This window comes from Triturus cristatus, chromosome 1_2 (assembly GCF_964204655.1).
Source record: "Triturus cristatus chromosome 1_2, aTriCri1.1, whole genome shotgun sequence".
NCBI classification, from domain to species: domain Eukaryota; kingdom Metazoa; phylum Chordata; class Amphibia; order Caudata; family Salamandridae; genus Triturus; species Triturus cristatus.
In genome coordinates, this window is record NC_140580.1 from 118,234,664 (window position 1) to 118,261,111 (window position 26,448).

Genomic DNA, 26,448 nt, shown 5'->3' on the forward strand with positions numbered 1-26,448 from the left:
TTGTTGTTCTACCTTGACCTCATAAAAGAATTCTGGATGGACAACTAACTCCTCGTAGTGTACATTGAGGCCAGCAAAGGGAAGGTTGTGCAGATAGTGCTCTGCATAAAGATCTTCTGTGCATTGGCCAATCGTTCACTCATTCTACCAGAGCCACAGCTGCGAACACTGCGTTAGCTTGTGGAGTTTCAGTCCTGGATATCAGTCAAGCTGCAACGTGGGCTTCAATGCACAGATTCACTAAGCACTACTGCCTGGACAGTTAGGTCTGTCGGGATGGACATTTTGCCTGTTCGGTCCTGCCGGACTTTCTGGTCTAAGTTGGGATGGCAGACCCACCTCCTTTGAGGCATTGGTAGGGTATCTACTCTAAAGTAAGGAAACTGCTGCTAGAAGCCTTTATTAGATGAAGAAGTTACTTATCTTCTGTAATGCCTTATCTGATAGACTTTGTCTAGCCACAGATTCCTTACCAACACTTGCATCCTCCACGCTCCGATTAAAGGATGATATTTCCCCTTACTATGGACGCTAGAAACTCCCACCAATGGTCACTCTTCATCGCCAGCTCCACGCTCGTAGTGTGGAAAGTTGCAAAAATGAACTGACATCAGTGCCCCAAGGTGGGGCTTACACAGGTATAGCGTATGTCTGTCACTCCTGGTGCGGACGGCGCAGAGCCGGAAGATGCCACCTATCCGTGCGCAAAGGTACTGCTCTAAAATGTCCGTATCTGGATGACGCCTGGGTATAATTCTAAGGTAAGAAATCTGATGCTAGATATTCTGTCAGATAAGGAGGTACCGAAGGTAAGTAACTTGTTCATCTGTACTTCAACTCCAAATCTTAGATTTTGTATCCATGTTTCTGAACAGAAGACTCTAGGAAATGCCCTGTTTTTAGGTACCGCCTGAGCCAGCGCATGCGCTGCTCTGCGAGACATTTAGTAAGCGGTGTTTTCAAAGTGCTACCCCATGCTTTTGGTGGCCTCAATCTTGTGTGCACGCTAGCGTGCATGTGCGCACCCGCCAGCTTTCACCGTCCGAGGCGCCATCTGGACCGCGATCAGTTTCACTTTCGAGTTCCACTTTCCCGCGCGCGCACACAACTCCCGTTCCCGGCCGCACGTCTGCATTCCCGTTTTTTTTATCTCAAGGAGTGAAGCGGCATCGTAACAGTAGTCAATTTCAACCAACCCACTCTACCTCGGAACATGCTTCGCTGCCCCGCAGTTTACTCTTTCTCGAAATTCACAGCCCTACTGCATCAACTACAAAATAATTATCAGAAAGTGCATTCATGTTCTGTACAAGCAGATATCCTAACCATCTACCTTGAAGATGGAGACAGGAAGATCTGGAACCATATTAATTCTAACCACAGGAATTCACTAAAAAGTAACTCTTGGACATGGATTACAAGCTCTTTAAATGCCAACAGGCAGGGAAGAGGATCTAAAATACATTTTTAGCAAAATTATAGACATAGTTTCCTGGAATATGGCAAGGTTCGAATTTTCTAAATTATCTAATCTTAGATACTTCCCCAGCAATTGCCTGCCTTCAAGAGACTTGGGCCTCTAATAAGTTTGATAAAAAATACTACTTTGTCTTTGAAATAACATTAGAAAGCTTGAGATGCGGTCATGCAAAGAGAGATTTAGCTCTTCTGATATCAGAGAAATTAAGTGGGACTTTGAAATAATCCACTTACCCAGCAAAAATTTCCAGTGCATTAAGTTAAAAATCCCTAAGGAAAGTTCGACCTCTGCAGATACGTGATTTCTGTTTAATGTTTATGCTCCTCCTGGCTTGCAATTTAGCGCATTATTGGTAAATATCTTTGAGCTAGTAGAATCATTCACACACTCTGGAATCAATCCGTCATTCCTTCTTTTTTGGGACTTTAATGCGAAAATTCCCAACACCATGATAACAGCATCCAGAAGGAAAGACTTTGATGAGCTCTGTTCCCTACCAAATCCTATTTTTCCAGGGTCCATAGAAGGCAATATGCAAGGGAAACTGACTTCAGAGTCAGTTAACGGAATAATCTTGAACTGCAGAACAGAAGGCAATATTTCAGCATCATAGAAGAATGGGAGTCCCCGGTTTGTCAATATTAGATTACGTATTAGTAGTCACAACTTATTTCAGAAATCACAGTACTCATTTTACACAAAGCCGTGATCCTGCAATAATGAAATAAAAAATCTAACTAAAGCTTCTATCTCCCTCCTCTTGGTCCTTATCACAAATGAATGGAGATTCTTTAATAGCCCACAAACTGGGCAGACTAGTATAGAACACTCGCAGCTTGAATAAACTGAATACTATGAGCATCGCTCCGCAGCTGTTCCAATCTAATATGAAAATCAATCCAGTCCTAAATTTTGAACAGATCCTTACGGCAGATGTTAAAGCAATCCAGAAACTGGTTGCCCCGATAATTAATAAATCAAAACCATCAAGAAATATGAATAACCCTATAGATGGTATGTCAAGACACATAACTTACCAGCCGGGTCTGGTGGCTCAGTGGACTAATGCATCCACTGCAGGGGCCTGTGTTCGACCTCATGGTCACAGGTTCAAATCCCGGCGGGTCCACTCAGCCTTTCTTCCGTCTGAGGTCGATAAAATGAGTACCATTAAGTTAGATAACAATAAACATCTGTTGTTCAGCGCCAAGAAACCAATGGGTGAATGTTATAAATAGATTAATTTGACTGCAATTCTTCGGTTTCCCAGCCCCTAGGAAAAAAGAAATCTCCATCTTACAGAAAGAAAGTTAAAAACTGACCAGAAAAAGAGAAATTATGGCTAAAAACTGGGCTGACTTGAAGATGGCAGTTTCTCAAAAAAATAACCAGCAGTTCTGGCGCCTAATAACGAAAGCAACCGGAGCCCAAAAATCCCAAACAGCATCTCTGGTCTCCCAAAATGAATGGGAACGGTATCTACTGGAGTGCTACAAAACAAATCTGGTCAACCTTTGTCAAAGTGACCTTTCTAATAGCAAGCATATTCACGAAACAGATTGTCTGATAAGTGCCCCGACTGATGAACAAATTAAATCGTATATCAGGAGGGCGAAAGCCTCTGTTGCGATGGGATCTGATAAGATTCCTGTTACAATCCTTAAAAATAATCCTGAAGGATGGTGCAAGTTCTTGGCACCACTGTTCAGTCACAGCTATGAAACTGGTCGAATTCCAAAATCATGGACATTTTTATTCCACTCTTAAAGAAGGGCTCATGCCTTTCTCCCAGTTACTACAGAGAAATTGCTCTACCGGACTCAACTGGGAAAATCTTCGCTGCAAGTATCCTGGACCACCTGAAAGACTGTGCCTTTTCCAAGGGTGTGATTCCGATAGTCCAGGCAGGCATTCATCCTAAGCACTCAGTTATTGATAACATCGGACTTTTACAAACATTAATTGAACAATGAAATCCCAGATAGTCTATAGCTAATTTGTAGATTTCTCAACAGCTTTTAATAGGTTCGACAAACCCACCCTATGGAGGAAATTGGAGAAAATGGGGATCCCTGACAGCTTATTAAGGCTAATCGAGGCATTGCAAACAGCAACGTGGTGTAGAGTCCAGATGGGGAGTGAAAATGGTCTAACTCGCAAGATACTCACTTTGATCGGCCATAAGCAGGGCTGTCTGCTAGCCCCTATACTGTTATCCATATTTGTGAATGATTTACCTGAGTATTTAGTAGGAATAAAGTACTCCTTCTGCCCCACTGCCCCCCCAATAGCTTTTCACAAAATCCAGACCTTAATGTAGGCAGACGATGTGGTCCTATTTGACCGAACACCGATTGGCCTGCAACACAACTTAGACGCCCTTTTTTAGCTATACTGAAGAATATTTACTGAAAGTAAATATCTCAAATACAAAAGTGTTTGCCATTTAGGGGAAGGAAACATCATACCCACTTTAACTGGAAATTGGGAGAGGAAAGCAAAAAGAGTTTTTAGGGAGAATGTTCACACAGACGCTTGAAAATAATTCTCATCTTCGGCACTTAGAATTGAAGGCTACAGCCCATTCAAGTGCACTAAAGAGTTTTTACTCTTTCTCAGGAAAGAGGCACTTCTACCCACTCTTGGAAATGTATCGAGCCAAAATTCGACATATGCATTTGAATACGTCCCAATAGATAAATGGCATTTCATGCATAAGTGCGAAGGGAAACTACTACGGAAAATAACGAATACTAGTCAGACTACCCTGGTCCAAGCACTTCCAACTAAAACTTTCCCTGATTAGTGCCTATACAATCGCCTTGCCCAACACAATCAGATGGGCATATAATATGATACACGCAGGTAAAGATACCTTGCAAACTATACTAAAGCTCGCAACCTTTGAGGTTGGATAGAGCAATTTTACTTTTAACAAAAATCTTATAGTAGCTTTATCTCACTTTGAATGTAAAATACCCCTCTTACAGTCTTGGACGCTGGACCATCTAAAACTATTATTAAAAATAAAATATGACACCATATCTTAGCTTTGTCCTAGATTCTGCTCACTGTTCTCAACTATCCCACTATAGATCCTATTTAGTGTCTCTTGAGTATAAGACCTACCAGCAGTATCTGAGATTTACACTGGATCACAGGGTTCAATGCTGTATTATCAGGCTATACTTTAGAATCTTGCCTTTAGACTCTCATACTAAGCACTGGGATAAAACACGTGCTTAAACAAGACTATGTAAGCTCTGTAGTGGAGGGGAACAAGACCTATCCCATGTTCTGTCCAAATACATTGATAGTAGAAGTCTGGCATCGTTTTTTAAACCTCATTAACTTTAGACACAAGGTATTTACTGTTAACAATGTGATCGTTATAATTAATTCTCCTCCTAATGAATTTGTTTGTTACAATCTGAATACCTTTTTTAAGTATTTATTATCAATGTTTTAGACAAACTGTATTTATTATTAAGTCTCATTTTTGTGTGTTCTCTGTATTCAACTTTAATTGTTGGCCTTGTTAAAGGTCTAAATCAATTAATACAAACATACTTACTATAAAATGTTATTCACAAACTGCACTTCTAAAGTACTGCTGTGTTTTTTGCAGTAGTACTTCAGAAGTATCACAAAATGCTGCTTGTGAATAGCCCTCAGACCCTTCAATTCGGTGGAGACACTTTTGGTATAAATAGGGAATAGCTAAAAAATATTAAACTTACTCAAAAGTGTAAACAATTTTATATTTGTGAATCAGGCCCATAAACTGATAAGTTTAACAAAATAAATTAGTAAATGTGCACCCATAGAAGTACTCCTTGAATGGGTACAAATGTACTATTTTTGGGAATTCACAAACATTGGTAGTATATGACTTGGAAAGCTGTGACAATCTCAGGTTTCCAGGCATACTACTGCCAATCAAACACCTAAAAGCTGATGGGATGAATGCTTGCAAGTAGTCTAACCAGTAGCAATCCCTTGGGGTAGCATTCGAACTCCCTGCTTGTTGCCCAATGTGCCACTGTGGACGGAGGCACACCTTATGCAAATCAGTACTGACCCTCTTCCTCTTGGTTCTCTCACCCCTCCACCTCCATTCTTTCTTAGTTATGAAATGTAAGATTTATACCCACTGAAGATCACTGACTAAGTAACGCCCATGCTCTTACATTGTGATCTGGGTGCAGTCTCTGTAGTAGTGCAATCCAGTAGTAGAAATCCAGTTGCCTCTGTTGTACAGAGTATAGCTCAGTAGAATAATAGAACAACAACCTAAGTAATAACCTGTTGTATCAGGGTTGTCTCACTACATCTATTATTTGCTTATTGGGCCAACCTCTTTGGTCTTGGTAGATAAGCCAGGGCAAGATTCAACCAGCTCCTACCAGCTAAGAGATTACATATGCATTTTAATTATGACAACTCACTTTATTTTGTGTAATGTGTTGCAGTGGTGTAACATAGACCCCCCGCGGTGTAGGGGGAGCCCAGTTCCAGGGGGCCCCATCAGCACATACCCTGGCCTGAGACCTCTTGGCTGAGTCCGAGGGGGGCCCCCCTCAGGTTTTGTTACGCCACTGGTGTGTTGCTCCTCATATTGCTCATGTTTCTCCTTATCACTTTAAGTTTTTAGAATTATCTGATCTGAGGGGGCCAATTTGGGTTTCTATGCTGGCTCACCTTCCTGTGAGTTTTGCTCTAATGCTGTGTGTTGCTGCTATTCATGAGCTGCTTAACACTGCCTTAAAAGCCACCAAGTTGTTGTGACTTCTGATGCGGTTCTCTTGTTGGCATTAAACTCTGTCAACTTCTTCCCCCAAAGGAAGGGTCCTCCAGTGCTCTGCGTTGCAATCTTTTTTTTTTTTTTTTTTCCTTTTCATTTTAACTCTTTATTTTAGATTTTTCATGCAACAAGAAAGGAACCAACAAGCATTACACTTATTCGCAGTAGGAGATACATCAATATCACATTTTCACAGATTACATCACATTGGAGACAGTCATTGGATAGTGGCAGTATCTTCCTCCAAAGAGATATATATGAGCCCTGAAGACCCCACAGGACGGAATCCCACACGAGGAGGGCATCCATCCACCCTCCACGCCTCAAGCCAACATCCGACACTATCCCTCAGCTACACTAGGATGAGTCCCCTGGTCCCCATGGGCAGAGAGGTAGCTCGTCAGAGGGGCCCAAATGTCAGGGGGCCGTGACGCAGGTGGCAGCAAATCAGCATACAGCAGAACATTCTCCTGACAGGTAAGCATATCCCGCAGCCACTCCTTAAACTTAGGGCTTCTCCCCCGCCCCCACCAACATGCCACACGCCTCTTGGCTAGCAACAGCGCACAGGTAACAAAGCGACGATCCACCTTGGGTATATCCCGAGTGTATCCCAGCAGGGCCTGAAGTGGGGATGGATGCAGCGGGCCCCCGAGCATTTCACCTAGGGCAGCGTAGACTCGGTTCCAATAGTCGTCTATACTCTGGCAGGTCCAGGCCAGGTGTAAAAAGTCAGACCCCGGGGAGTGACACCTATCGTACCGATCGTTGTCACGAAGCTGAAACCTATGCATCTGGACTGGGGTACAATAGAGACGGTGTAGGAATTTGTAGTGAATGATGCGGAACCTACTGCTCGAAGAGATCATTTCGGTTTGCAGACAACAGTACTCCCACTGTGCATCCGTGAGCACTGTGCCGATCTCAGTCTCCCAGCCGGCCCAAGACCTCAGAATATCCCCCCGTTCGTGGGTGTAAAGGCGCCGATAAAGCGAGGAGACCATGTGCGATGGGGAGGTGGAGTCGAGAAGGTAATGGAACGGTTCCAAAACTGCAGGCTCTGCAGGATATGCCAGCAGTATTTTTTGTAGGCCACTGCGAAGACGAATAAACGCAAAAACCTCCAGGGGGGTTGGGACCGCCTCTCCGAATAGGAGCGGGAGGTCGCAAAACCTACCCTCGTGGAACAAGCCCCCCCAGCGCGTTACCCCAGTTTTAAGTTTGATTCGCTGGAACAGACCCTCCTCCAGAAGGGGAAGAGCCGGGTGGTAGACCAAGGGCATCAGCGGGGAATAAAGGAGCGGCGCGCCCATGAGTCTCGCCAAAACACTCCAAGCATGCGCCGTAGCCTGAACAGGATTGCGATCGGCCCGAGACGAGGGGACCTCCGCGAGGGCCATGCCTTCCAGCGGGATCGGATCCGCCAACCAGTGCTCTACAGCTATCTGTGGCATGTAAGGGGTGGGGCGATACCAATAATACGCGTAGTGTGCTTGGGCGCAGTTGTAGTAGAGCTCAAAATCCGGGATATCGAGGCCCCCCTGTACGTACGGGCGCGTAAGCACAGACCATTTGAGCCGCGGCCTCCTTCCCCCCCACACCAACCGGATGAGTTCAGTCCTCAGAGCCCTGAAGAAATAGCCCCCCGGATGAAACGGTATATTGAGGAATAAATAGAGTAGTTTGGGGAGTATAACCATTTTGATAAGTGAGACACGGCCAGCCATGGTCAGCGGCAAGGTCAGCCATCTAACTATACTTGTGCGTATATACTCCAGAGTCTTGCCATAGTTCATACGCATCACTTCCTGTCGATCCCTGGAGATCCACACCCCCAGATACTTCACATCAGTGTCGCGCCACTCCAACGGGAAGTCGAGTGGGAATCTGTCGACACCCTCCGTTAGGGGAAAGATCGCAGATTTGCCCCAATTGATGTGTATTCCCGAGCGGGTCAATAAAGGTTTTGTAGTAGTCGATAGGGAAGCCGTCTAGGCCCGGCGCCTTCCCCGATGACGTCTGCATTATGGCTTCCTTGATTTCAGCCAGGCCGATAGGGGCCGCTAAGAGTTCCCGCTGGGCATTGGATAACCAGCCGAGAGTGAGCTCCGAGAGATAGTCGGACATTTCCAACGGCGTTTCCCGTCTGGAGGTGTACAGGTCCGAATAGTGTGAGACAAAGGAAGAGAGTATAGAGGGCGTATCTCGGCATATGGAACCATCCGGGGCCCTGACCTCTAGTATGTGATTAGAGCCCTGTGGGGGGCGAATTACCCCCGCAAGGAACCTGCCGGGTCGCTCCCCTTCCCCATATGCCCGCGCCAAGAAGTGCTTCCCCCTAAAGTGAACTTCTCTCTCCGCAGTGCGCTTGTACTCCGAGAGCTTCGTGCGATATTCTAGCTGCGCTCCGGGGTCCTCCAGGAAATCTGTGGCAGTCTCCAGCGCCCTCAGATCCCGCTCCAGAGAAGTCAGAGTAGCGCGAAGATAGCGCAGTACCCCTGATCCTTTCGAGATGCACACCCCTCGCATAGTGACCTTGAAGGCCTCCCAAACCGTCGCAACGCTATCCACCGACCCTCTGTTGCGGTCTATGAAGTCCATGATCTCCTGGGACATTTCATGCTGGAAAAGTTCATCCCGGAGGATGTTAGGCTGCATGCGCCACGGGAGTGGTGCGCCTACCAGCCCAGTCCTGGCCAGAGTGATCAGTACCGGTGCGTGGTCTGAAAAGGTACGAGGCAAATGTCGCGCTGTAAGCAGTGAGGACCCCAAGCCCCTAGAAAGCAGTATGTAGTCCAGCCGAGCCCATGTGGAATGTGGTGCCGACCAGTGCGTGCCCTCACGCGCAGCCGGGTGTAACCAGCGCCAAGCGTCTATCAGTAAGTGGTGGGTCAGCAGGTCAGAGATATATGCCTGAGAGCGGGGATGGTGTGGGGTATCTGCACTGTAGCGGTCAAGAGAAGGATTCAAAGGAACATTGAAATCTCCACCCCAGAGCAAGTGAGTGGATCCTACCCCCAATATAACTTCCCATAGGGAGATAAAGTGTGCGGGCTCATCCAGGTTAGGACCATAGGAGGACACGATAGTTATCGTGGCGTTGCCCATGCGACCCCACGCAACACAGAAACGGCCCTCAGCATCATTTTTTTCCCCCAGGGGCACAAAGGGGGTGTGCTTTTTGACCAGGATGGCAGTTCCCCTTGAATAGGTGGAGTACGAGGAGAATAGGCTATAAGACGCCCAACGGGACGCAAATGAAGGTGTGCTACGTGGGTCCGTATGTGTTTCCTGTAGCAGCGCTATATGTATTTGATGGCGATCGAGATACCCCAGGACTTGGCGGCGCTTACGCGGGTCACCCAACCCCCGTATATTCCAGGCCAGGACATTCACTCTACTATGCGGGTCGCGCAGCGCAATATCCTCATCCTGCACCATCACACAGACTGGCGCCTATTGCCCACTTGCGGATCACCTCTCAGCCATGTCCAACCTCCCAGGTGCCCTCCCGCCTCTAGCCCAACTAGGCGGCTTACTGCCGACTCCAGGCACCACCACACGCAGCGCCAAACCATCAACTCCAATGTATATATGTGATTGGTCCAATAGATCAGTGTAATGCTGTATTCACGGTCCCTCCCCTCACCCGTTCCATCCGACTCAACCAACTCGTCAGAGGAAAACTTACCAACCAACAATCCCCACAACAACCCGCCCCCCCCGCACCCCTCCCCCTCCCACCACGACAGCCCAATCCTGCCGGGAACCATACCCCCCACGACCCTCCCATCAAACAAAGCCAACCTCATGGGGTACTCCCTCTTTGGGTAACACCAGTGAGCTGGACCTACCCTCCCCTATCCCGATATTTCACCCACCATATCGCCGCAGCTGAGAGCAGGGAGCGAGAGTGGGGTGGGAGCAGCCACAACAACCATGCCAGCACCTCCGGAAGAACAGTTGGCGACATGAGTGAGACCCTCAATCTCCATGCTCCCCCCCAACCTCCCCAGAGTAAGACGGAAGTCAATGGGCTGGAAAAGCGCTCTTGTGTAGTCCAACAGTCCAGCGCGTGAAGTCCACCAGACCACTCCCACAACCAGAAAGAAGCATAAGCAAAGTGGAAAAGGGGAGAGGCACGGGGGAGCAGCAAAGAGGGAGAAAGGGAGGAGTGAGAGGGACGCAGAGGAGAGAAGACAAAAATGAACATTATGGCATCATGACGTAATACTCATCAGTCCGGAGCCGACGTCGGGGACCGGGACCCAGACCTCGCCCTGGGACTGTGCCGTGGAGACGCGGAGGGCCCTCGGTCCTTGAGGAAGTCCTCCACTTGTTGCGGGTTGCCGAAGAAGTGGACTTTGCCGCGGTGGTTGACCTTGAGCTTAGCGGGGTAAAGCATTGAATATGGGATGTCCTGTTGTTGCAGCTTTTTCTTTACTCCCACAAACTTGCGACGGGCCTCCTGCACCAGCTGGGTGAAGTCCGAGTAGAACGAGAGCGTAGTGTTTTCGTGCTGGATAGGTTGCTGCTCACGCGCCAGGCGCAGCAGAGTGTCCCGGTCTCTATAGTTAAGGAACTTGATGATCACCGGGCGCGGCGGAGCTCCCGGGACCGGTCGGGGACCCAAGGATCTGTGGGCCCGCTCCACCACCAGCTGAGGCGAAAAAGCGTTGCGTCCAAATTTATCCATCAGTAGGCGCTCTATGAATTCTTCCATACGGCCACCGCCACTGGATTCCGCCAGGCCTACCAGGCGGACGTTATTCCTCCGGGAGCGCGCCTCCAAATCTTCGTTTTTCTCCGCTATGACTTTGAGTAGGCGATCCATCTGCGAGAGTTTAGTTGCGTTAGACCCGTCCCCATCTTCCAGCGCCGAGATCCGACCCTCCGCCTCTTTGAGTCGTTCACCATGCTGGTCCAACCGCTGCACCACCGCGTCCAGCCTGGTATTCATAGTGTCAATCTTCGCATCAATGGAGGACAAACTCCGCTGCATACCCACAAGCAAGGATTTCCAGTCCAGTTCCTCCTCGTCGCCGGGACCCATCTCCGCCCCCTCAGCATTTTGGGCACGTGTTTTTTTTCCCCCCCTTCGCGGGGTTGAAGTTTAGCGTAGTTTGTTTCGCGTCCGTCTTGCCCATAGCGGCAGCAGTCAATGGGGCCAGTACCCCCAGGGAGTGAGGTGAGCGATGCACGTTATTAGCTCCGAGGCCCGGGCAAGTCTTCAGATCGCACACACTCCACTCCGCGTCACTCTCCCACGACAGCCCTCCGGGACCAGTCGCTGTAGCCCATCAGGGGATCGCCGCCGAGTGATCTGTTCTGACCCACAGCTGATAGGGGTCGCAGCTTCTCCCGCGCCTCCCCAGTCACTCACAGTCAGCCACACACCTGTCAGTTCAGCTGCAGGGGCAGGAAAGCGCCTCCTCCGGGCAGGGTCGTGGTGCCTCACCCCGGCAAGGAGACCGACCACGAGTGCGTCCAGCTCGGGGCACCTCTCCAGGATCCGGCGCAGACACGGCTCCGCACCAGCAGAGGCAGGGGGGGGGGGGATCGCCGTCCGCCGCCGCAGTCCAATCCGGATAGACAGGGGGCCACCCAGCGCAGGCCGCAGTCCTCCAGCCGCAACAGAGCCACGCGGAGCCAGCGCGACCGCGACACTCAATGGCCGCACCGACTCGAACCACGGACACGCTCCCAGCAGCCTGTGAAGGTTGATCTCGCTGTCCACGAGGCACCGCCCCGCTCAGCACAGCACCGGACTGTCCGGCAATGTCGTCCCGCTCACCAGTGCGCACAGGACCGCAGCAGACTTGGCATACTGCCCCCGGTCAACGGCCCAGCAGGCCCCGAGGATCCCCGGCCCGTAGTGACGCCAGCATCCGCCACGACGCTCCGCCCCTATCCACGGGTCTGTCGCCGCGGGTCTGCAGGAGCCGATTTCTCTGCCTCCCGGCCGCCGTTTCTCCCGAAACTAGCACAGGGTGGGCTCAGGGGGTTCCCACACACGCCGAAGTGGTCATCACTGCAGCTGCTGGCCTGTAGGATGGACTTGCCGGATCGATATTTGCCTGGCCGGCTGGAGCCTCACAGAAGTGCGGCCATGTCGGTCCAGCGCCACCTAGCGCCCCGCTCTGTGTTGCAATCTTCACATTCAGATCATGGATTGGGGATGTCCCCGAAAAAAAAAAGAAAAAAAAAGTGGACAATCCGTGGTTTATGGTCAGCATGTCCTAACCCAGTATTCTGTGCTAGCTAACTAGGGAAGCAGGTCCTATCTGCGATATATTTTATCAAGTTTAACATGGACGTCGTAAATGGAGGAGAAGAAGGAATACTCTTTAAGATTGGTATGTTCCTTTGCCCAGACATCCGTTGGTGACCAGTATTTTCGCAAAGTTGACAAACCTTGGCTATCCTTATTGATGCTGCCATGGCCAGTGGAGATTGAGATTTATCCCTGTAAAAGTCCTTCACCCCATTACAGCCTCCACCCAGAAGCATGTGGGACCAAGTACACTGGGTTATTACTACTGATCGGGTGTCATAAAATTCTTCCTGACTAGTGTTTGTGGCGTATACATTAGTTAAAAGTACCTCTTCATCATCAAGATGATCCAACAGAAAGACACATCTGTCCTCGGTGTCCGCCATGGCAAAGGCTGAGTATCCTGTGCAAAATAACTTGTGTAAGGAGGTGACTTTCATAGCAGGGGGTACCACTTTGGCATTTTTGTGAGCCCCTGTCTTATTGTAAGCCACAGCGTGGAAAGGCTGAATGTCCGGTGTGCAAACCAGCATATGCATAGAACAGGCAAGCTTCAAAAGTGTCTTTACCTTGTTCTTGGGATGATTGTTTTTCACATTCGATTAAATAATACACTTTTTGAAGTGCCATACTTATTTTTCATAGATTCAGTTCTACCGTTATTTTTTCCTTTCACCAATTAGCTCCCACCTTTAATTCTGAGTTTGTCATACGTATCAATATTCTAATGTTGTTTTTAGATTAGAGCCTGATTCTATTGTTAGTAGTCAGCTGAGTTGTCCGGTTCGTCAGAATGTGGCAGTGGGCCTAAAAGGAAGCCATAGTATTGGAAGCAGTCAGGTCAAATCCATTACTAGCCCACCTTGAAGTCAGAGTACTCTAACTGAACTTGTTTCAGGGTAAACTGAGAGACTTGCATCCACAAGTCCACAACAACAGCTATGCTATTCAAATACCCATTTACCGAGCAGGGCAGGTTGGGTATTTAATGTGCAGTCAGACAGGATAAATCAAAAGGATAGTCCTAAAGGCAAACCAAACTGCTTGGTGTCTTTATTCCTGCTAGAATGGGAACTGGTTGAAAATTTCACATTGAGTGATTTAGAACAAACTGTGAGAATTTTTACACACACAAACCACTTTGCTGGACAACTAGGAAATTGATTGAGGCAGGCGAGCTCAAAGCACTTGGTCAAATGCTCATTCGGTATCTGAATAAGAAAGTACAGCAGCGTTCCTTGTTGGAAAGTCTACAGCGCTGCCTGAATTGTCGTTAGATTTTTAAGGAATTTACTGTAGACTTTGAACTTGTGAAAGAGTCCAAACTTGCAGCACTGGGTCTGAATTCCTATGCAGAAGTGCCAGCACTTTTTGATGGGGGGCATGGCTTGCTGCCCATTAAGATGGCCGCATCCTAGAGGCGCTCCGGAGGCAGAGTAGATTCCCCTAAAAATCCGGCACATAATCCGTACAATTATCCTACCTTGAAGACGACCATAGAAGACCGGAATCAGCGGTGCACCGATCGATCTGCCCTCCGGGCGTGTGAAGCTGGAGGGATCGGGTGAGGCGGTGCGGCCTGCACACGAGGCTGAGGCCGGGGACTGGCCTTAGACTCGGACCCAGCGGGCGACGCTCAACTGCCGGCTTTGTGAGCACGTCCATCAGAGCCGGCGGCCTGTACTGGGGGCTGTGCGGCGCGGTCAGGGACACCTGTGGCGCTTGCTCCTGCTCGACCTACAGCTTGACCTGCCCTGAGGTGCTTGGGGAGGAGGACGGTCATGCTGCCTGCTGCTGCTGGGACCTGCGGTGAGTCGGAGCCCATCGGGGGATGAGTCGGGCCCCGGCTCCAGGCGAGGACTGCTGACGGGGGGGAACGAGGTGCGGGACGGAGGCGGGAGCACCCACTTGGTGAAGAGTAGGGCCTGGAGAACGCAGCAGAGACCCGGCCCTTCACTATTCCTGAGCCCCATCTGTAAATGCTCATCTCCAGGGGACACAGCCCAATCTAACAAGGACCTCGTGGTGGAGGCCATTATTGAAGCCATAATCTCTGGAAGCGACCCCTGGGGCGTGCAGGGCGACCCGGGGCAGCATTAAGCCGCAACTACTAAGAGGGACACCGACCCCGGGGAGAGCCGGCTGAATTAACGCCCGGAGCCCATTGCAGACCTGGCCTACTGAACAGGTTTCTCCGGGGCATGGTCACTGATGCCTGCACTCGGACGGTCTATACGCCCGGAGTGGCTGACAGAGGTCACTTGGCCAGGTGGAGTGCCCCCCCCCCCTCCCCCGGGACCGCGTGTTTCTTGGTGGTGCGACCAATAATAGCGCTCTGTCCCGACACCTTTCAGGTAATTGCGCGGCGGGAAAACCGACAGGCCGCGCGTGAAGCGACAATCCCGCGGCTGTCGGCGGCGATTACTGGCCGGCGCAAAGATCCCCAGACAAGAAGGGGGCGGGGCAGGGGCCCACCCACAACCGCCCAGGGCAAACTGGACAAGTATGCATACGCAAAAGACTTCCCGGCTCTGCCGGACCGCAAAGAAATGCCGGACAAAGCCCCGGAAGGAGATGGAGCAAATAAAGTGACACTGGATGACATTATGGCCGCTCTCACTAATGTGCAGTCAACGGTGGGCACCATTTCTACGGATGTATCCTTCCTACGGGCTGACTTCCAGAAAATGAACGCAAGGGTCACGGAGGTGGAACAAGTAACGAAAACCCTGGCCGGGGACACAGCCACATTGCTTAAAAAAGTTAGCCACCTGGAGCCTGAAAACAAAATAATGGCGGCGAAGCTGGGTGACCAGGAGGGGCGCTCTCGCCGCAATAACGTCCGACTCACAGGCATTCCCGAGAGTGAAGGGGGCCCGGCCATGGACCTTTATGTTTAGGAACTTATAAAGGCAAGACCCCAACCAAGGGGGCTCTCCACCTTTTTCTTAGTAGAAAGGGCGTACAGGGTGCCAGGCGGTAAGCTTAAGTCTAGAGCACCTCCCAGTCCCGTCCTGACCCGAATTTTTTAATTTCCGTGACCGGGATGCAATACTGCCAACAGCAAGAGTGGCCCCGCCGATTCGCATCCAAAACTCTGTGGTATCCTTTTTCCCGGACTACACAGCTGCGGTTACACAGCTGCGGTTACCAAAAGTCGCAGGAGCTTCTTCGAGATTAACCCCTTCAGTGCCACGCCCTTTCCCCGCCCTGTGCCGGGCGTTACATTAGCGGGCGGGGTTCATGACGAGATAGTCTCGTCATGGGCACAGCGCAACCGTGCTCCATGACGAGACCATCTCGTCATGGGCACTGAAGCGGTTAAAAAGGAGCTTCGGCGAAAAGAATTTACTTACTCCATACTATTTCCGGCAAAGTTACGAGTAGTGGCGGATGGCAAAACTTGTTTTTTTGACACTCCCGAAGAGGCCCACGAGGGGTGGCGACGAGTGGACGGATCCAGACGGTCAGAGAGACGCCAACAACAGCGAGGGGTGGAGGGGGACGCCAAGGATCACAGTCGAGAGCAGGAAGACGACAGCGCACAAAGGTCGGAGGCTGAAGAATGAAAAAAGGGGACGGGGCACAAATGGACATCGCCGACCTTCAAGGACTTATTCAAGGGCTGCCAATAAAGAAGTAATGAACACGCCGCCGGATGATATCCAGTTAGTGTGACCGTCTTCATCAGACGGAAGGGCAAGCCAGGGTCCGCGGCTGTAGGACTAGCCGTGCGGCTAAGGCGGGATTCGAATGAATAATGATCTTCAAAGAGGGGTTAGACTACAGCGTTCCCCGGACTTCTCACCCCAGAAACGCAAGTACTGTTACAGGTATTGGGTATGAAGCGCTCTGCAATGTTGGGGTGGCGGGTAGTTTTAAATCCGTCTAGCAGGGAGGCAGGGAGGGGGATGGAGGGAGTGGGTACGTTGTTATGGTTATGTTTTTTCTTGTTAGCGCGCAACACACAGGCACTCGTATATGACACCTTTCCAGACCTGGGTTGGCAGTGGCCCTGTTCATGTGACTCCGTTATACCAACTACACACTCTAACAGTAGTGACAACACCAAATAAAGAAGTGCCAGCACTTTAACCTTTTTAGGTGTTGTAAAAACAAAAGTTGCCAGGAGGGTGAACATAGTGAGTTGCAGAAAATGAACATTGTGGGGTTAGAAGTTTGGTAATACTGCATTATGAAGGATTGTAATGCTGTTGAAATAAAATGCAATGATATATGAATTTATTTTCTGTGTCTGTGCATTCGGAAGGTGCTGAACAATTACTTTATAGTTATTGGTCGCTTTTTTCTGACAGGTGTATGGGATACGCACAAGGTCGCGTGCAGTGGAAATCTTCACCACCTGTGCACACATGGTTTGCAACATGGAGGAGCTTGAAAAGGTAGGAAAGCTTGATTTCTTTGCATGTGTCCTGTCCAGAGCAAATAGCAATACGAGTTTAAATAGTTTTTTTATTTCATTTCCCGCTTTGTGTTTTCATGACCCGCATGTGGATAGTTGGTACAGCTTCCTGTAATGACCATCTAAGATCAGAAATGTTCCTTATACAAGCAAGACCTCTACAATCTACACTGCTCTGCTGTTTCTGTACCTTTTCCACACACATAACTACTTATCTGCTTCTAACCATACAATGAAATGGTTCTAGCTGGAAGAACTTCATTGACACTTTGACTTTGATGTTAGTAATTGGTATATGCAGGTCATTAGCTGGCTGCAGCATTAGTTGTTAAGAAGTGAGTTTTAGTTTTCATTCCGTTTCTGAACTACGTGTGGTTTAATTTGGTTTCCAAACTACATGTCCTCAGATCTGATCTGCATGCTCAAATGAAACTTTGGTGCACATTGGTCAGGGGTTTTGTAGCTTGCCCTCTCGATGCATTGTAAATAGACTTGCAGAGCTTCGCCTCTTGCACTGCCTGGATTCCCTCCTAGGTTCCATTGCTTTTAGACTGCTTTTTAATAATTCTCCAGTACTTAATTTCATCATGCTCCATGTTTGTTCCATTTATATTGCTTGTCATTCAAAACCTTTTCAATAAGTATCTGTTTTGAATCAACATTGTAAGCTCGTTCTGCCCCCTCCCCCAAAACCTCACACCCCGCTCTTTCATGTTGGATACGTTTCTGCCTTTTGTGTGGGCATAGCCCTTTGTCATGTAATATAAGTAGTTGAAGCGTTTAAATGATTTCCTAATGAAGGAAGGAAAAAAGTATCATTGCTCGATAGGAACTTCTAAAACATAATTGGCTGTAATCAACCAGTTTTTAAGGATACTCCTTAGTGCTGACTATAGTTCATTACTTCTAATAGGCTCTCATTGCTGAGCGTTTCACATCTCTTTTTAGTTGCTGAACTTTAGTAGTGTCAAAAATTGCTGCACCATAACTTAGTTTCTTTTCCCTTGAAGGTTGTTCTGGATGTTTTATTCATGTCTGTGGTAAGGTGGTATCTCCCCCATATTCTTCCTCAGCAGTCTTTTTCAGCCTCCTGTTATAGTTCACAATACATTTGCGTGACTCCATTCTAGTCTTTTGCTTCCACTTACTTCAATTTAAGTGTCTTTGTCCATGAGTGTCTTTGGTTCCGCATAATCCCATGTTGACTTAAGCTTATGAACAGTTCACCAAAATGACATGACATTTCATTTGTGTTTTAGCCTTGTGTGTCTTGATCATTGCAATTTCTTTTGTATCTCCTCATGTTGAGGGTATCTGATTGGTGTAAATAAAACAAGCTGAATCCTTCTTCAGAGGCACAGAAGCAGTTTATTAGGCAATAACCCATTGACACCTAAAGGTCTGGCACCACAGCTGAAACTGAGGAAACATTTCCGGCAGTACCTCAAAAAAAAAAAAAAAAAAACTTATGTACGAGTGTACATTTGTGGTGGTGCCTGCACACTTATACATCACTCTGGGGCTGCAGTAACGGCATGACGAATATACACTTGTGATGACGATTGCACTCAGATACAACATTGTGATGATGATGAACAGCGTTGGCAAAAAGCATTTGGCGAAGTCCGTAGGTCTGCAGTGGCCAAGCCAAAAGGCGAACCTGATTTATTTATTAATTTTGAACAGCCTTTGGTTGCATGAAAGACTTCTTCATCAAAACTGCAAATCTTTAATGTGCCACCATTGGTTATTGGTAGAGGAGAATATAATACATCATAACAGACACAAGTGCTTGATATTGTGCAGAATAGATGCAAAATCTAATTCCACTTTTCATCACCTAACATACTATCAAGGGTTTGGAGACAAATTGCACTGGACTAGCAAGTACAGAAAGTACACTCTTGCATAAAATAATATGTTAGAGTTCGCTCTAAAACATCAACAAAACTAAGGTGTCTTTTCCAGCTTTAAAGGGGAATGTTGTCAAATTCTGGAAACAAATGTGTTGAGAAAGTCGGAATCTACAACATGGAGCCTACATGTGTTCTGTATATGTACAAGGCACCTACTGTTTTATCTTTGTATGAAAACACCACAGAAAGTTTCTTTGACTGAGAATAGGGAAGAACAACTGCTATCAGCTCAAGCGTTCTGCAAAGGCATGGCCATGTTAGCAAATGTTGCATTGCCACAAAGGCTTATTAATTTTTTCTTACATAGGCGACTGGTTGCTTAATACTGACTCCAGTCACAAGGTGCTTTAGAATCTGCAGATAACCACCTCACTACTTCAAGTCTTGGGTCTGTACATTTCTGGTTCTCACTGGTATCCCACACCGAAAATCAAGGGATGATAAGTTATTTTCCCTGGATTGGGAGTTACCACGTGGACCCGGGAATACCGGGTCCAAGTCCTGCATGTAGAAATAACTGACCAAAAACTGCACACATTTGCTACCTGTTTCATTCAGGTGGTAAATAGGTGCAGGAGATGTTCTGGCATGTAGTAAGGTATGAGGTGTTGGGGGAGAGCAAAGCTAATGATCGGGGACTGTTTGCTGTTCCTCATGTTGTCTCCAAAGAACATGCAAGGGTGTGGGAGAATCTTCGCACAAAGACTTGGGTCAGCAAACCCCAGAGTTTCTGGACCTGTTGATTCCAGAGCAGGATGTACTGGGAAAGATAAACAGTCCAGCATCAAGATTGCTCTGTGTCCCTGCCCTTGGCCACTCGTAATGAAAGCCATAGGCTTTTTTTGGTTAATGCTAAAAATAAAGAATCTGGTTCCTTCATAAGACAGTGTCCTCCATAGAGAGCAAGTGTTAATGTCATGTAACAACTACCAAACATTTGGCTGATTGACCTTTTGCATTTTTTTAATCCTTTAATGCAAGATTTCATAAGCAGCCACTTAAAGATTGCCTGGAAGACCTATAATCTTAGAAAACGGGGAACTGATGCGAACAAATCTTGAACTACTCCTCCTCCTCCTCCTAGTCAGTCCCAATTTCTGTCATGTAAGAACAACCAGCTTCATGGCATCCCAATTTATAAATCTCCAGCTCAGATCATTGAAAGGGATGTTTTGGTGGAAGAATGGGGAACCCATCTGAGTGGCCTATCGAGGGTAAGCAGTTCCCTTCAGGGCAAAAGGATCACACAAATAGGCTTGCCATTTCTTTCTTTCCAGAATTATTTTGTATTTTCACCTAAATCTCAGTCTGGCTTCTCGGCTTCTCGCCTTCTTCCCGGTTGCCATATCTCGGGCTGAGTGCTTTCTCCATACCCTTGATGCAAAAAGCGCTTTAAGATACTTAGAAAACAGAATTGCGTAAATCTCAACTGCTATTAGCCAATTAATACGGTCATTTGCACTGACTTGGCTTCACTAAGCAGACTGTAGTCGGAAATATTTTGTAGCAAAATTTAATCTGAATCAAAAAGCAAACCGATTTCTGGGGTTCAGGCATAGTGTATTTCAGTAGACTGCAAAATGAACTAAGGGGGCTACCACTGTGCTGCATGCAAACAATTTATTTTTGTTTCTCTGTTTTAAAAGGACCATGAGTCAGTACAGCTGATCATTGAGGACCTAGAAAGCAAGATTGCTGTGTGTTTTAAACTCCTTTTTAATATTCAGTGTGTTTTAGGAATAAAGGGGCAGATGTATCAAGCATTTTTGCGTTTGCAAATCGGCAGATTCGCAGAATCTGCCCGTTTGCAAACTCAAAAATTGCTTTTCCGATGCAGCAAACTTAATTTTGCGATTCAGTAACCTGTACCGAATCGCAAAATTGGTTTGCGATTCGGTATTAGGAAGGGCCGTGTTTAGGGCGTCATTTCCTAATACCGAATTGCATCTGTATGTATGAATGTTTTGTGACTGCAATTGGCGGTAGCAAAACATTCACATTTTGCCATCTACTGCAAGTAGGTGGTAACCCATTCTCAAATGGAAAGGGGTCCCCAAGGGACCCCTTCTCCTTCGTGAATGTTTGTAAAACCATTTTTAAGAGCAGGCAGTGGTCCCACGGACACTGACTGCTCTTAAATAATGTAAAGAAAACTTTTCTATTTGTTTTATATAGCATCTCGTTTTCCTTTAAGGAAAACTGGCTGCTTTACGAAAAAAAAAAGATTGCTTTATTTAAAAACAATCACGGACCTGGTGGGCTGCTGATTTCAGCAGGCCACCATCCCCGTGTTTTTTGCGATTCCTAGGAGGTTGCAAAGTGCGATCTACCTCATTAATATTCATGAGTTAGGTCATTTGCGACCCCCTAGGAATCACAAAAGGTGTACTATATACCTTCATACTTTGCATTTTGCGATTTCCTAATTGCGAATCATTGTGATTTGCATTTAGGGAATCGCACAATGCTATCTAAGTACATCTGGCCCATAGTTTATACATTTGTATTAGAAGATCAATAAAAAGAGAACTTAAAAATGGGCTTTACACAGGTATTATGAGTTTGCTTTATTTATAGAAATGGGTGTTTCTATTTTATAAATGTCCCTCGATTCTACATGTGGGTGTTTTTTGTTGTTTTCCAGGGTCCAATGATAGAAAAGTAAAAAATAAAAATTGTAAGGAAATGCCTCATTACGTGTCCACTCCCACAGTTTTGGATTGATGGTGCTGGTTTTTCGAATTGTGAGTGCACTGAGGCCTGCTTAGCAGACCTTAATGCCAGTGTTCTGACCCTCTACGAATTGCATTTCGAATTGGATACTCACAATTGGCAAGGACTGACTTATTTATACCTCCCTAGTATATGTTACCCAGCGCATTTAAGGCATTGTCCCCACCCAGGGTTGCATTACTATCTGTGCCATCCCATGTGACAAAGTACAAAATGGCTTCCAGCCTGTCACTGCAGACTGGAAGGGCAGTGTTTTACAATGCTAGCTCGACTTTGCCATTTGCACAATGGCAAGAGACACACACACACACAAGCCCTCCCCCCTCTGTTTTGACTCTGCCTGTGGCTCCTGGCTTGATCCCCAGCCTACAGCAATGACTCCAAGGATCAGTTGGCTGATCCCTCTCGAACCAGCACAAGCGACACAAGCTGAAGTGGCCCAAACTGACAAGTTGGTAGCCACTGCCGAATTTTTGCAGCTACCAGTTCCCGGGCCCCCAAAGAGGACAGACCTGAGATAGCCAAAGGTTGCACCTGAGCCTTCCTGGCCCAGGATTTTTATCCAAGTTCAGATTCCTAACAACCAAGGGACACTAGCCCCCACCCAAGGATGTGGCTTCAACCGTGGTACAGACTGACCGGTAGCCTAGCATTGGCTGTCTTGCTACTGCAACGTAGAGGACTTAGATAGACCCCGACCTATGTGGTGAAGATCACTCCCCTTCACCTGTGGACCGAGGAACCACCACAAAGACACCCCAATCGACCACACCACAACCAGATCATCTTTTCGCCTGCATCCCTAAGCATCAGGACCACTCCATTGTATTCTATGAAGGTTGTTCTCTAATGTTTGGATCTTGCCCTAAAACCTCTTTGGTAGCCAGGTAACTGTCCAAAGTCTCATCTCTGGCCCCCTAGACCTCTGTCATGTCAGATTTGGTCACCTAACCCAAGCCGGAGTAGCCTGTTACAAACTTTTCAAAAGTTTAAAACGTTTAAAAAATGCTTATTTGCAGTTGTATTTCAAAGTTATTATATTGTTTGAAATCTTCTGGAACTCTCTGGTGGATTTTTCTAATCAAGGTCTCTAAAAAATTAATTAAAATATCTATTTTTATAAATTGGTGTCCCCATTTTTTCGTGTGTTGTGACTTTATTATTTCGTTGTTTGGTGCTGTTAAATGCATTAAACATTGTTCCTTTGCTGAGCCTTAGTGCTTGCAGCCACAGCTACCCAGGGTTGAGGTTAAGTAAACAAGCCTAACTGGACCCAAGAGAGTACTGCATGATAAAACCCCACAGCCCTATCGTATAGTACACCCAAATCTTCACAAAAATGTTCAGTATGTATTAGTTCTTTAGAGACTATATGTATATTTGCCTGTGCTTTTTCGCAATTTTCTTCTGAGTTTTGTTGGGCGAGTAGTTGTTTGAGAGCTTTATAATGGATCAGACATCTGTTGAGGGCTACTTAAAACACTGGCAAGCACAATCCTGCCCCAGTGTAGCTGTCCAAACCCGTGTCTGTGGTCTACTGGAGGCACCATGGTTTAACCAAAGCTAGCTGGAAGGAAAAGGGGATTGCTCTCTGTTATTGTTATTGGACATTTGCAAGTTAAAAGCTTCACAATCCTATACAACTCTGTTCTGCGGAATGGCTTGTAACTTCAATAATTTCTTTTTCAACTTCGAATATGTTGGGACCATGGATGCATAATCTCATTTCATTGAAATTTTAACTTTAGAACCCTCCAAACATCTAAAGGGGGGAAGGGGGTAAGTAGGGAGCGGCAACTTCCCCCTTGGCTCACCCATCAAACAAACTGCAGAGTGTCCCTTAGTCACGCTTCATTCCAGGATCCATGTGGATCTATTCCAGCACATAGTGGGTTATTGCTGGTGCCAAGACGATGCAGCAGGGGCCTGGGGTGTCGTGGGTGTACCCCGACGGCATGGGGGTGCAGATCGACAGATCAATCCAGAGATCACTGCTCTCTACAACGTGCTGGGGAAAATGAAGCGACAAAATGCAGAGTACAAAAGGTGATAAGAGTCCCGCACAAGGTACAAGAGCTCCAAGATTTGCGGAGTGTACTATCAATGCAATACTAATTTACTCTGTTATACTGAAGTGTAGCTACGACTGCCCACAAATAGTAAGATGTCACAAAAGTAGCAGACGTGCTTTATGCAAGTCCCAAAACAATATCATAAAACTGCTTGTTTCAGTACTTTAGCTATTCTGTGTGTACTCTGGAAGCTTTGACTACTGCTACGTGTGTTCTATAGTATGTTCCCAATGTGTCAATAAAGATTGCAATGCTGCTACCTTTCTGTGTGAGAGTAGCTTTCGCTCCCACTACCAGTCAAAGTGGGAATGCAACTTGTCCTGCTATTTTACCTGTGTTGTATTTATCCTGTGTGTGAAGGAAGTGCGCACTGCTTCTTATTTCTAAGCTTACACTGCTACTACTTGTGCGTTTTGTCCCTTTTGTGAAGGAAGCTTGCATTGCATGTCCATGAGGAAAGCTTGTACTGCTTCTACTTGTACTGTAGCTACTTGTACTTTGCTGCCATACTTGTTAAAAATGAAAATGCACTGCTACTACCTGCCAAATTGCAAAGCATTTTGTAATGCTGATACCTGTGCAGTATCTGCCTTATGTGGGAAGGAAGCATGCCCTGCTGTTGTGTGCAACGTGGCTATGTTGTACATGTTACGCATTCAAATAAAAATGCACTGCTGCTGTATGTACTCAGCCTGTCTGGTGTGCTCCAGTAGCCTACACAGCTGATGCTTTTGGTGTACATGTTTTGTGTACAAGGGACCGTTGCAGTGTTGCCTATGCTATCCCAAAGCAAACACAAGATGATGATGGACAGAGCGCTGAAACTTTTCAGACACTTACCCCCAGTCACTATTAGATCTGGGTTGAATCCATCATTGTTCTTAAGCTCACTTCGCCACCCCAGTTCAGACCCAGCCATATGCAAGTTAGTCTTAACCTGTTCCTCATGGGGACAGTCCAGCCCGAACTGCCAAGCCAGGTCTTCCCTGGATCGGAAACAAGCATCCTGGGACCGCCTTGTGAAAAAAGCTTGCATTGCTACTGTCCCAACTTTATCTCTACATGAGGAAAATGCAGTACTATTTCCTGTATTGTATCTCTTGTGTGTGCATGCGTACATAGCTTCCACTGCTGCGTGTGTTTAATCAATTCCATGTTTAAAGGAAACTTGCACTGCTGATATGATGTGCTGTTAAGTATGCAAGCAAAGCTTGCTCTTGTATCTTCTGACCTCCATGTTCGCCCTAGAGAAAACTGCAAAATAAAAACAAATGTGAGTGAAAATTGCACTGCCACAGTTTGCCCTGTACAACATGTTTGGTATCTGAATGAAACCTATAGTATTGCTTTGCTGTACCTGATCTGTATGAGAGATGCTTCCAGTGCTGCTGTCTGTGCTGTACATGCTCAGTGTTTAAGGAAGCATGTGCTGTTATATTTGTTCTGCTTGTGTGGGAGGTCAGTTGTATCCATTTTCAGGGAGAAGGAAGCTTGTTCCGAGTCCCATGGCGTGCATGGTATATTTGTGGGAAACGTGCACTTTTTACTCCTGCGCCTGTTCTTTGTAGGAGGGAGGCTTGCAGTGTCAAAGTTGTATCTCTGCTGCTTCAGAGGAAGGCCTGTGCCTCTGCTGTCTGTGCGCTATCAGTTGTATTTATGGTGGATGCTGGCATTGTCCTTGGACGCTAGGGAAGCTTGCGGTGCAGGCTGTGCTGTATCTGTTGTGTGGAAGAAAAGCTTGCTCTGCTCCATTTGATGTCTCTGTTCTGTGTGCAAGTGAATCTTTACCAGCTTTTATTTGTGCTGTATCAGAAATATATGTAGTTGAGGGAAGCTTGCTCCTATTACCTTTGCTGTACCTTTATGTGGCGTGAAGGAGTGCCCGACTGCTGACCATGCTGTATTTACTTTGTGCTTAAGGCAACAAATGGAATGTTAGGATTTGAAGTGGCTGACAGCTGTCAGTAGGTTTACTGCTCTGCCTGTGCTCTTTTCTCTTAGCTTAAAATGAATCCACATTTACAGACTTCAACTTTCCTTTTTTTTTTTTTTTTTTTTTTTTTAATTAAACAGGCTGACAAGAAAGACATATATTAATACATACATTAATGAACATGGAGAAAAGAATATATCATGAAAGAAATTTGTATCGTTCATTCATCAGAGTCATGATAAAAAAAAAAAAAAGAATATTACACATTACTGGGAATACAATAGAAGCGCTTCATTCCATAAAAGTTCCCCAGTTATTTTCATGTATTCTCAGAGAGCATATCCCTCTTAAATTTGCTAGTGCTAACTCCATTGAATAAATTTCAGTTACCAATGCCCACCAGTCCCAAACCGTGGGCGGGTCGGGGCTGATCCAGGCTCTGGCCAGAGTTAACTTAGCACAAGACATAAGAATTGAGGCCAGAGGAGCCTGTGGGAAAGAAGTAGGATAAATGTCTAGCAAAACCGAGGCAGCAGTAAATGAAGGTAGCTGAATAAGCTTAATTTTGAGAACCTTCTGGATATCCCCCCAGAAAACCTTAAGAATAGGGCAGGAAAACAACATATGTGTCAGATCCGCGGCCTCAGCAGAACATTTTGGGCATTTGGTTCGATCACCATATAAATTATTAGCAGACCACTTAGAGATTATTTCAGGCGTATAATACAACATACAAGTCGTTCTAAACTGTTGAAGCCTTAAGCTGGAAGATCGAACCCGTTTATTAATATTTGACAGAGAGCACTTTATCTC

The 26,448-nt window shown here is 46.8% G+C and overlaps 1 protein-coding gene across 1 annotated transcript in view; it reads left to right on the top strand.

Moving 5' to 3' along the window:
• The window catches only part of LOC146866928 (importin-9-like), a 283,453-nt gene that overhangs the window by 202,084 nt on the left and 54,921 nt on the right, over window positions 1–26,448 (top strand). The window contains exon 6 of the mRNA XM_085603249.1: window positions 16,875–16,961. Within this exon, the coding sequence (XP_085459375.1) occupies window positions 16,875–16,961 (87 nt within the window). The remainder of the gene's footprint in view (window positions 1–16,874; window positions 16,962–26,448) is intronic.